At 40.8% G+C, this 12503-nt stretch overlaps 1 protein-coding gene across 3 annotated transcripts in view; it reads left to right on the forward strand.

Annotated features, from left to right (window-relative positions):
• The window catches only part of ANKFY1 (ankyrin repeat and FYVE domain containing 1), a 32500-nt gene that overhangs the window by 15444 nt on the left and 4553 nt on the right, over positions 1 to 12503 (forward strand). For 2 of the 3 annotated variants that reach the window (XM_082068342.1, XM_082068343.1), the window contains 17 exons: positions 21 to 225; positions 951 to 1019; positions 1758 to 1957; positions 2396 to 2493; positions 2903 to 3125; positions 4039 to 4137; positions 4556 to 4709; positions 5628 to 5796; positions 6954 to 7072; positions 7415 to 7571; positions 8466 to 8666; positions 9725 to 9901; positions 10176 to 10323; positions 10588 to 10678; positions 11006 to 11130; positions 11349 to 11495; positions 11943 to 12033. In XM_082068342.1, coding sequence (XP_081924468.1) covers positions 21 to 225; positions 951 to 1019; positions 1758 to 1957; positions 2396 to 2493; positions 2903 to 3125; positions 4039 to 4137; positions 4556 to 4709; positions 5628 to 5796; positions 6954 to 7072; positions 7415 to 7571; positions 8466 to 8666; positions 9725 to 9901; positions 10176 to 10323; positions 10588 to 10678; positions 11006 to 11130; positions 11349 to 11495; positions 11943 to 12033 — 2473 coding nt within the window. Of the gene's footprint in view, positions 1 to 20; positions 226 to 950; positions 1020 to 1757; positions 1958 to 2395; positions 2494 to 2902; positions 3126 to 4038; positions 4138 to 4555; positions 4710 to 5627; positions 5797 to 6953; positions 7073 to 7414; positions 7572 to 8465; positions 8667 to 9724; positions 9902 to 10175; positions 10324 to 10587; positions 10679 to 11005; positions 11131 to 11319; positions 11496 to 11942; positions 12034 to 12503 lie in introns of those variants that run through there. The other variant, XR_014185635.1, reaches the window with a different exon arrangement.

Here is a 12503-nt window from a genome sequence, read left to right on the forward strand (position 1 = left end):
ATTATTTTGTTTCACAAAAGGAGATAAATTTGCTGCCAACTTTCTCATTAAAAATGGTGCCCGTGTGAATGCTGCTACATTGGGAGACCAGGAGACTCCGCTGCACCTTGTGGCATCGTACAGCCCCAAGAAGCATTTGCCAGATGTCATGGCAGAGATGGCCCAGATCGCAGAGTCCCTCTTACAGGCAGGAGCCAATCCAAATATGCAAGACAACAAAGGAAGGTAAATACTGAGTGAAGTCTGCTACCGGTTTAGTAGATAAGACTGCAGTCAGTGATGAGATGCAGCCCACTAAGAACCTGCTCAGACCTGTCAGCACAGGTGATCCTGGAAGCAGGAGAGGTGAATTCATGAATCCAGTTTGAGGCTGAATGCTGCCCTGCCGTGACTAAGCCTAGCTGTACAAAGCTGAGGTGAGTTGATTGTGTTGGAACACATAGCACACAAATAATTTGTCTTTATTGAATCACTGAACAATAAAGCAAGTGAACTAAGATGACAAACAGTGTTCCTGAAAGGTACTTTTCTTTGAAACTGTCAGTGAAACTGAAATTATCTTAAAGAGACAGCGTCTGCAGCGTGTTTATCTGAAGTATAGGGCTGTAAACTGCTGTACAGGTTATGCTGGGCTGGCAACCAAGTACATAAAATGATGTAGAAGACTTGGAGGGTATCAGCTACTCAGTTCTGATAGGTCAAGCTATTCTGCTTTTTCCTTGAAGGTTAGCTCTTACATTAGGGCAAAGAATTGCTTAATACTAAGCAAACTGGAATCATGTCCACTAAAAGGTAGATTGCTTTTTCTTCCAAGGTGTGCTTGTGCCCTCCTTCTGCAAGCAGAGACAAAAGTTCACCCCATAAATCTGTAGGGGCTTGTTGGTCACCATGGTCTAAATATTAAACGTCTCACTTATTACTAATGTAACTGTATCTTGCTCCTGTTGCAGGACCCCTTTACATGTGTCAATTGTGGTCAGGAATGAACCTGTATTCAGTCAGCTTCTCCAGTGCAAACAGTAAGTCTCACTTAAATGTAACATACACTGAGGCTACCTTGTACAGTGAAGGTATGAAAACTGGTTTAATAACTCTCTGTGCCTTTTTGCCTCATTATAAGGCTGGCAGCAGGATTGGAATACAGAAATGTAAAGGTTTTGCATAACTTAAGATGCCAGAAAAATGCCAGAAGCCAAGTGATTTTTTTTGCCCTACTGTAAAGAGGAAGCAAGCTATTTACATCTGTTTTTCAAAGAGGGCTAGGTGGAATAATGTAGCAATAACTTCATTTGTAGTTGAGCTGAAAGGAGTAAAAAGACTCTTAATGTACAAGTATGTTCTTGAGTTCAACTTGAGTGCTGCTTAAAGCTAATACAGGTGACTTAGGGTGATGAAGCAGAATACTTCATTTGACTCAGATTCTTTGTAGTTGAATTTGCAGTTCTTATATGCAGTTTACTCCAATACAAGATGATTTGCCTATTTGTCATATTTAGGAGGAGCCCAAATCTACCAGGGCCGTGCTTCTCCTAGGAAAAATGAGCTTACATCTTGTAGTCTCTAAAGGTGTCTTGCTTCTTTTGGAGTATTCACAAGTTCTCTGAAGTAACTGGAGCTACAGTATGTTTCTTGGCAAGCAAAACTTGTCAGCGAGGTATTAGATGAACTAGTACAGCTGTTCAGACACTTGAAACTTAAGCTGCATTGGGGACCACTTTTTAAGGTATAAATTGAGGAACACTAACTCTTATTTTTAGACTAGACTTGGAGCTGAAGGATCATGAGGGAAGCACAGCTTTGTGGCTTGCAGTTCAGTATATCACTGTATCGTCTGATCAGTCTGTAAACCCTTTTGAGGATGCCCCTGTTGTAAATGGAACCTCATTTGATGAGAACAGTTTTGCAGCGAGGCTGATCCAACGAGGCAGCAATACAGATGCTCCAGACACAGTTACAGGTAAAACAGAGGTTTGTATTTCTGTGTAGGTGGAAGGCTTGTAAGTTGATTGCTTGATGCTAACTGCACTCTGAGGAGCTGAATGAGGTTTTAACAGCATTTGTTGCATAATAAATGGTAGGTGGTAGTAGCTTTACCCAGAGCTTGGAACACTGACAGGTCTCAAGCTGAGCATGGAACATTGACTTGCAGGAAGTGACAGAAAATCTGGCCTCCTTGCCAGGTCCTAACATCCTCTTTACAGTTTCAAAATGTGTAATTGCTAAATGGTAGCACGCGTGACAGCCCTGCATTGCAAGGGTACTACTAGTGGGTAGGGTTTTCCTTGTTTGCTTCAAATTTTAATGCTGTAAGGCAGTGAGGGAGGTGCTAGCATGCTTCTTGGTATCGAAGTGTGGTTGGAACAGCACTCTAACAGTGTTCATTATTGTTCTTTAGGAAACTGCTTGCTTCAGAGGGCAGCTGGTGCAGGAAATGAGGCAGCTTCTCTCTTCCTAGCAACTCATGGAGCAAAAGTCAACCACCAAAACAAATGGGTAAAAGCAGAAGCCTACAGACTGTAGTTTGAAATTTTCCTTATTTCTCTTCAGAAATAAGATAGCAGAGATCTCTCATTACTAACCATAGCTTAAAGGTAGTTGGAATGCCTGCTGAGCCTTTTGCATGTTTCCAGATATTTACTAGTGATGACACAACTGTTGCTTTCTCATGGCTCCGTTCTTGCAGTATCACCAGTTGTTGACATGCTTTTAAGAATTCCTTCGGGGCCTGTTGTAATAAAGTCCTTGATTTAGGCTAACTCATGTAGTTGGAAAGTCCTAAAGAGCTTCTGCTATTGGGACTTGAGCTCTTCATAGCAGGTCTTGTGGTCACAGTAGTTGAAAAGCTGCTTCTTTTCTTGGTTTCATGTCTCAAGCTGTTAACCTAGTACCTTGTTTATTAAAGGGAGAAACACCACTGCATACAGCCTGTAGGCATGGCCTGGCAAACCTGACAGCAGAGCTTCTGCAGCAAGGCGCCAACCCAAACATCCAGACAGCAGAAGTGGTGCCTGGTCAGAAGGATTCATCTTCTCCAACAGCAGAGCATGTCTATCTGCAAACTCCCCTTCACATGGCTATTGCTCACAATCACCCAGATGTGGTGTCAGTCATCTTGGAACAAAAAGGTAGTTGTTTCTTTTTTTCTGGTTCAGACTCTGTTGATGCTGTAGTGGATTGGTGTGTGAGGATGCCATCTTAACTGCATTTTGACAAACTACTCATGAAGTATGTCTTCCTGTAAACATTGTTTAAGTAGAGCAGTTGATAAGTCTGGCTAAGCATAGTCTTGAACTCAATCTTCTTGTTAAGATTAGAAAATCAATTGGCCCATAAATCTTTATGTTCTCCACTGTAGATAATGGACTTCGAACACTTAGCTCCAGGTTGTATTCTAGCTGTGCAACTGAGATCCTTTTTCTCTCCCTGTTAAAGCATTTGGTTCAGGTAAATGCTGGAATCAAATATGGATAAAGTCATCATTCTGTGGTGAGACTTCTGCCTCCCTTTGCTCTTTCAGTGAGAGGATTTTGTACAGAGTAATGCTACTATTGTAGTAGAGTTGAGACTTGAGTACTGAAACACTAGCAGATGGCAGTTTAATAAATGCTGCTAGTTCTGTTTTCTAGCAGCAAGAAGAGAGTTTAGCTGAAGCCAAGTGTCTTTTGTCTCCTTCTACAAGTGGGATTTAGAGGCAGCAGGTGTATTGTGGAGAATATCCTCTATCCCAGGAGCTGAGAAGGACAGATGCTGCCAGCATCTTGCAGTATAGCCTCCAGTCTTCATTCTCTGAACTTTGTATGTGTCACTCTAGAAATGTGTTTTAGTGTAGGTATTAAGATTAGGCAGTAGTGGCAATACCACCTGAATCCTAAGCAGGGTCACATCTGGGAAATGTAAGGGTATCTTGCTTAGATCTTTCAAAGTGACTGCTAGATGAACAGCCCACTTCAAAATGTGACATTGCTATTTGTGCAGCTTTCAATGTGCAGCTGCAGGTCAAGTACAAGAATGTTACAATTCCTCATTCTTTTCTTCTAGCTAATGCTCTTCATGCTACCAACAACTTGCAAATTATTCCTGACTTCAGTTTAAAAGACTCAAGAGACCAGACTGTGCTGGGGTTGGCTCTTTGGACAGGTATGTGCCTTCAAAACAAGATGAGTATTTATGAAGTTCTGGAAGTGATCTTGAAATACTGGTTCAGGAGATGCTTTCTTGTGTGAGATGTGGAGGGGAATGGTTTGGGGAAAACTAGATATTTTTCTCTGCACCCAAGTGACTTTTCAACAGTATCAGGGCATTGTCAGAAGAAAGAGGTGGTGTGGTCACTACTGCATAAATGTACATATGGTCCGACTGAGCTGGAAACAGCAGATGTATGGGGTACAACTTCTCATGCTCTGGACTTAAGAGATGAGGCAGAACACATCTAGCAGATGCAGTGCATCTCTTACTGTAATTACTGAAAACTGAAAGCTTGAAGCTTGCTTTATTAATATTCAGTGTGTCTTTTGTAGAACTGAAGGTAGAATACTAACGAGCTTTAACTCTTCAGGCATGCACACAATAGCAGCTCAGCTTCTCGGATCTGGGGCATCCATCAATGACACTATGTCAGATGGACAGACTCTCTTACATATGGCAATACAGAGACAAGACAGTAAGAGCGCACTCTTTCTGCTGGAACATCAGGCAGATATAAATGTCAGGTAAGATCTTAACTGATGTAACGCTCAACTGGATGTGTATTTAAGAGTGGATAGTGATGTCTGCATTTCTACAATGGCTTGAAGTTGGTTGCAAATCATGATTTGTGCATAGTTATGCATTTGGTGCTTGTGATGGCTGAGGGATTACACATGTGAACTTAGACCTACATGTAGCTGCCTTGGTCAGAACCTCCTCTTGACGTTGCGGAGGGAGGTGCCACTTAATTCTATGTAGAACAGAACCCTCTGTAACAGACTTTCAAGTCCTAGAACCTGGTACTGAACTTCTGTAGTCTCATCTATTTGTCAGCTTGTTGGAGCTCCATGTTTTCTGCTGTGTAGACTAATATGATGTACCTCCAACAACAAGATTCTGATAAAACTTGCCTGCTGAGTGTCTCCTAGACAAGTTGATATTAGACTGAGCAAAACATTTATCTGCTTACATGACTGACAGCCTGTCTTTGAAATTTGGTGAGCTATGCTGTAGTGAATGTCATGGGTACAAACTGCCTAATTCTGCTGTTCTAATTTGTTTTTAACAACCAGTGTTTCTGACTTGAAGTGTTACCACAGTGCAGACAAAGCTGTTTGCTTCTGTGGCAATAGGCTTGCTCTGAAGGAGCTTTGTTCAAATAACGGCTGCACTTAAGAAAATGATTCTCTGAACTAAGAACACTGATGTGCTTTTCAAACTTCAGAAATCAATCAGTTGCTACTACAAGGGGCAGGGGAAGAAAGATAAACCACAGCTGTGATGGAAAAACTAATGATGTGTTTGCTTGGCTGTAGAGATACGGTCTCACCACAGCAAAAACACATGAGGAGATAATTCTTGGCTTTGCCAATAAACTACTGTAACATGAAGCATAGCTTTATAATGCAGTGGTAACACACTTCAAACTGTTCCTATTGCAGAACACAGGATGGAGAGACGGCCTTACAGCTAGCCATAAAAAACCAGCTCCCTCTTGTGGTTGATGCTATTTGTACCAGGGGAGCTGACATGTCTGTGCCAGATGAGAAGGGAAATCCTCCTTTGTGGCTTGCCTTAGAAAATAACCTGGAAGATATTGCATCAACTCTGGTAAGACTGTCAGTTGACTTAATTTAGTCTCACTTTTGTGCATCTTACTAGCAGCAAAGGGCTCATTAAAAACAAACTCAATGCATGAAAAGAACAGAGTAGTCCTATACCACTCTCTAATTTCTAGAGGTTTTTCCTCACCCGAAGTTCTTCTTTCTTGGGAAATACTTGACAAACACTGTAGTCAGCATAACCAAAGATCTTGCAGCCACTGTAAGTGTAGAATATGATATCTGGGTTCTTGATTTTGGAAAGAGTAAGGATCTAATGAAAGCATCAGTCTGTAGCATACCAAACTTGTGTAATGATCAGCTTCCTAAATAAAACTGAACACCCATATATATGCTTTAAAGTATGTACTGGTTTTTATTGCATCTTAAGGTTCCATCAAGAAGGCCTTTAAAGGCTTAATATTAATACTTACTTTTAAGACCATTTACTTTCAGGTGTAGATGATCCAGGAAACTTAGGAGATGTAAGGAGACCTCCTCACCTCCCCTTCATAAGGAGGTGACTTGAAAGCTTTGTCTCTATCTGGTTATTGTCTATTAAAGGCAACTATTGAAAAGTTGTGCTGATGTGCTGATATTGAATAAAAACTTAATGCAGTCAGCAATGAAACTACTCATGCATAAACCTTGTAAATAGCTTGTTGAGTGGAACAAATTTTATTGAAGTGCCACGTTGCTTGAGTAGTTCTGTAGTAGAAGAATGCAAATATTAGAAATACAGTTCCTAGAAAAAGGTGTTTGTATAGAGAAGGAAGTAGATGGGCCAGACACTCCAAGGCAATACCTGCTGATGTTATTTGACTGAGTTCAGTCTTTGGTGTTGCTGAAAGTGAGGTAAATGTTACCTGGACTGGCTCAAGAATTTAAATAGACTCTGTCTATTCAGAGTATATGGGCAAATATCTGAATTGTTAGTAAAGACTACCTAATGAAGTATTGAGTGGTGTACCAGTAAAACATAGCTGCAGAAGACATTAAAGTAGCTTTCTGAAATTCAGTGACTGTCACAAGAACAGATAAGGCATTGCAAATTCTATATCAGAGGGATAATATTTCAGAAGCATTAGTCAAGGACTGTATAAAGTAGTAGGAGCCTTCTGGAGACATAAAAAAAGCCTCACTGCCTTGTTGTGCTTCTCCTTCCAGGTTAGACATGGCTGTGATTCAACCTGTTGGGGGTCAGGACCAAGTGGCTGCTTACAGACTCTTCTTCATAGAGCTATTGATGAAAACAGTGAACAAATAGCATGCTTTCTTATTCGCAGGTCAGACCCCCTTCTAAAATACAAACCTTCTAATGTTCATGTACATATTTGCTTGGCATAAATTAATTGAATGCTGTTTTGAGCCAGTAAGAGGCATGTGCTTCATTGGACTTCTGGTGGGTGGATGGCACTTACAGAAGTCTGACTAGCCTTAAAGACAGATTGTGTTATCTATATTATCATTATTATTGATGACAAGAGTCAAACTAAAATTTGGAACTTGTGCTTATGTAGAATGTGTCAGCAGTTGCTGGACCAGTTCTTGTAAAAAGTGTTCTGACCCTTGTTTGGAATACTTTAAATCTGGATTAAATTTAATAAACTGACTATTGTTTGTTTTAGTGGCTGTGATGTGAACAGTCCCAGAAAGCCGGGCCCAAATGGAGAAGGAGAAGAGGAAGCTCATGATGGACAGACACCCCTACACTTGGCAGCCTGCTGGGGACTAGAAGAGGTGATCCAGTGCCTTTTGGAGTTCGGTGCCAATGTCAATGCTCAGGTATCTAGAGAAATTGTCCACAGTTTGTTCAAAGTTGAGTCTTTGCCTCTAATGTAGTGAAAACTCCCCTCTCAGCTTGTTTTTTGTGTTTGACAGGAAAAAAAACCCATGTGATGACTGGGTCCAGTTCTGCTTTGTTTATTATCAGATCTAGTGCTTATTTGCCCTCATGATGTATTAATTAAGGAAGCCATACTGAAGGAAAATAATGATACAGAAAACTTCTGGCAGTTCTTTCTGATTTAATGACTGGAATTAAACTCTTCTGTCCCTAGAATGAGTTAAAGGCAGGAGCAGGGCTGTATTCTGCTGCAATTGATCATTAGATCAGCAATAGTGTAAAACTTGGAATACTCTACTTTGTTAATATGTTTGGGAAGTGTCTTCTGTTACTGAGTGAACTGAGGTGATGTAAGTATGAGTTACACTTCATTTTTGGTTACACAGTAATCCTTAAACAGACACTTGGCAAATAGCAACAAAAGAAAGCATCGCTGTTGCTGAAAATGACATCAAAATGAATGGCAAAACACGTTATCACAAAGCAGCTGTGGCTGTAAACTGCTGCTTGATACAGACAAGTGATAAAACACCTTATTTGAATTTGTTAAAGTTTGAATGCTCACCTCTGTCCTCAAAATGTCTTGACTATATGGGAAATGTTACTCTGAGCTACTTAAATGGCTATGTAGCACAGGATTGAGGTCAATTTGGAGAAACAAATACAATTTGCTTCATTTACACTGTGAATTTATACTCCCATTGCAACTGTTTGGTGTCCCAGCTGATGGCAGTTGAGTATGTCACAGAACTAAACTACTAAGTTTTGAGAATTAGGGAAGGATTTGTGTATTACTAAATTTTCGTATAACAAACTTCCTGGTTTCTTTCTAGGATGCAGAAGGAAGAACTCCAATCCATGTTGCCATTAGCAACCAACATAATGTTATCATTCAGCTTATGATTTCCCATCCAGATATTAAGCTAAATGTACGTGACAGGCAAGGAATGACTCCGTTTGCGTGTGCCATGACGTATAAAAATAACAAAGCAGCTGAAGCAATTTTGAAGAGGGAGCCAGGAGCTGCTGAACAGGTAAGCTGGGAGTATTCAAAGCAAGCTGGTCTTCCTGTGTTAGTTTGTGGTAACAGGTGTTCCACAAGCAGCGATTTCTGCTTCATCTTTTTGTGGCTTTACATGTAATGGCATTTGCCAGATGCCAATCTTCCGTAGCAGGATTTATTTAGGAAACTGTAGGTGTGTACATGCTGTGTGTGAATAAAGACATCAGGGGTTAGTGTCTCATCAAACCTTATTTTGTCAGTACTAAATTGAGGAACAGGCATGTGTGTATGTAAGGAGAAGGTTCTGACTCTACTCTTTTCTTGTGCTGGACTAGTACATAAAAAAATCTGTTACCTAGCCCTCCTAAAGCTATCCAAAACAGAAACTGACCTAAAATAACTAAATAATAGATGTTATGCTGCACTGCTAAACTGTAAAACTGCCAACTGTATCTTCAGGCTTCTGCTGTGACATTTCAGGCAGCCGTTCAGGAGTTGCTTCCTACCCTCTGTAGGTTTAATTATGGGTAAAGTATTCGAGTGTTTAGGAGCTCTTGTAATACGTCTAAAACGTGGTTACAAATACAGCCAATTGTAAATATGCTTTAAGGTCAGCGAAGATAAACAAAATGCACTTGGTGTTAAGCTGAAAAATGAATACACTTTGCCTCAGTGTAGCAGGATTGCATGTTGCTTCCTTCTCCAGTGTTAACTGCCAGATTGACTTAAGTTTGTTTCATTTAACTGAGTTTATCATTAACTGCAGCACTTACTACAACAGCTGTTAACCTCTTGTCTGTCATAGTGTTCTTCAGTGTGTGGTAAAGAAATAACAAGGTTATAAAGTAGAAATACAGTAGTCTGAAGCAGCCCAGAGTGGGCAGTTGTAGCTGATAATTTCCCAGTTCAGTTTATTTGATAGTCACATCTATCAAATCTCCAATGCCAAGCAGAGAAAGGAACAAGGCTCTACAGTTCACCTCAAATAGAGGGAACAAGTATCTCGTGGTGAAAATATGTCCTAATATGTAACAATTTGCTGTTCTACAGAAATAATGGATTTCATTTCACTTGCTCTTTCTGCTGCAGGTAGATAATAAAGGTCGGAATTTCCTACATGTAGCTGTTCAGAACTCAGACATTGAGAGCGTGCTGTTCCTGATCAGTGTACAGGCCAACGTAAACTCCCGGGTCCAGGATGCCTCCAAACTAACACCTCTGCACCTGGCTGTACAAGCTGGTTCAGAGATCATTGTGCGGAATCTGGTATGTACTGGGGACTCCTCCTTCCTCTACTTAAAAATGCATGTTCTGCACCAATGCATGATGCCTGTAGGCTGGAGAAGTCAGCCAAAGGTGACACCAGTTTTAAACGTGAACGTGTGTTGCAGCAGCTCAGTAATGATGGCATTTTATATACACTGGAGGCCTAGAAGTATCTCTGTACAGTGCAGTCTTGTGTGCTTCATTCACAGAAGTAAACTGTCGGCTAATAGCTCTGAAAACATCTTTGAACATATTCCTTCTTGCATCTTGACAGCTGCTTGCAGGTGCCCAGGTGAATGAGCTGACTAAGCATCGTCAGACTGCCCTTCACTTAGCAGCCCAGCAAGATTTGCCCACAATTTGCTCAGTCCTTCTGGAGAATGGAGTGGACTTTGCAGCTGTAGATGAAAATGGAAATAATGGTAAACTTCTGAAGTTCTCCAAGTAGCTTTAAACACTTCAGTAGGTCTGTTACTGATACCTCCTGGTGGAGATCGCCCATTCAATGGGCTCACTCTTCAGAGATGAAAGAGAATGCATGTCTAAGAAATCAAAGTTGGTAGAAGGTGTTTTGGAGAGGGAAGGTTGGGGAAGAGTAAGCGGGGGGAGTGCTTAATTTAATCCGGCTGTAATTATTGCTGACAAGAACTGCTTCAGATTCTTGAAGCTTCTCTTTTACTTTTCAGCTCTTCATCTGGCAGTGATGCATGGCCGTCTGAACAATATCCGGGTCCTCCTCACAGAGTGCAATGTAGATGCAGAAGCCTTTAATATTAGGTAATTAGTATAGTCTTAACTGACTAAAAGAACCACAATGTATTTTAAAATATATGCTTGTATGACTATCTAAAAAAACCACCAAAGATTTGGCTTGGGTTATAGTATTTCTACACTAATTTTGCAGTAAAGTGTGCAGAGCATGCTGTGTCTAAATCCCGTAGAAATTCCGTATGCCAGGAAGAAGTAGGTTGTTGTGTATTATATTGTAAGTTACTTTGGTTCAGACTTAATCAGTGCTTCACTTGAGTTGAAAACAAGGAGAGCTGGATGAGTAACTCCAGTAGCAAGCAGACTTTGATCAGGATAACAAACTCTTTTCCCCAGAGGCCAGTCACCGATGCATGTTTTGGGACAATATGGGAAAGATAATGCAGCAGCCATCTGTGATCTCTTCCTGGAGTGTATGCCGGAATACCCTCTAGACAAACCTGATGCTGAAGGAAACACAGGTAGGTGACATCCAACAGCTATTAAACTTGAAAGTCACCGGAGTCATGTTAATGGTATGTCACTGTTAAAGCTGGATTGATAGACAGTAGTATGTTAAATACAGTAGGATGCAAACACTACACAGAAATGTAAAAAAATAAAGATCCTACTCTAGATTGAGTCTAATAAGAGACCTTCCACTTTGTTAGCAGGGAAGTGTCTGGCTTTTATTTTTCAGTGCTCCTGTTGGCTTACATGAAGGGAAATGCAAACTTGTGTCGTGCAATAGTGAGAGCTGGGGCTCGTCTTGGAGTTAACAACAATCAAGGAGTCAATATCTTCAACTACCAAGTTGCTACAAAACAGCTTCTCTTTAGACTGCTGGGTAAGTATTACTTGCTACTGTTGGAAGGTGGTTTTAGTGTGTGCCTCTGAGATCTTGGTGGAGGAAAGAATTCTGGACATCTGATTTAAATGACAGTAATTCCAGAGGGGCTGAACTTTTGAGTATTCTACCACTTCAAGTGGGTGGTAGAAATACTTGTGTTTCTCCTGATCAGCTGAACTGAAAGGATGGACATGGAGAATCTTGGCTGGTGTTGTAGTCTAATGTAGCTTAAAACTTAGATATTGCTTTTTAACTTACGCTGTATAGTTGCTGTGGATAATGTGGTGTTGATGAAAGCAACTACACATGGTCTACAAACAAGACCGCAGCTGTGACAAGAGTAATTAAATATTGGATGCAACCTAGAGCTGGAAGAAGCTTTCTTAATGTTACAGGCTACTCAAGAGGTGTCTGAGCCTGTTTTTGTCTTTTTCCCTCTAACAGATATGCTGACAAAAGAACCTCCTTGGTGTGATGGCTCCAACTGCTATGAATGCACTGCCAAATTTGGAGTCACGACAAGAAAGCATCACTGGTAATGTGACACATCTCGCTGTGCTTACAAGGAAATGGTTCCTCTACCCAGTGTAGCTAAGGCTTGTTCCTTCTGGTGGCTTAGGAAACCTTTGTGTTGATGTAGGCGTATAACCAGAAATCCAGCTGAAACATTCCACCCTGTCCTAGTTGTTAGATCAGTGGCTTGTGGTCTGATTAAAATAAGTAGTTTGTACACTTAATGTTTTGATTTGTTGAGAAATCATATCCAAATTCAAGTAGGAAAATGGGGAATTTAGGTGCCCACTTTCAGTAGTGGGGCTGATTTGTTCTGAAACAGGTGACAGATCTTTGTAAGGTGGAAATGACTGAAGATACCAACAAGAGTTGCTCTTGTAGACATGAGTTACTTTTTCTTAACTGGTCTACAAAATATGCGAGGTTGCATGGAAGTTAAGCAAAGATTTTTCTCTTAGCACATGTGAGGCTGCCCAGTGTTGCAGAGAAACT

The sequence above is a fragment of the Streptopelia decaocto genome (genome assembly GCF_964273445.1).
Source record: "Streptopelia decaocto genome assembly, chromosome: 18".
Classification (NCBI taxonomy): Eukaryota; Metazoa; Chordata; class Aves; order Columbiformes; family Columbidae; genus Streptopelia; species Streptopelia decaocto.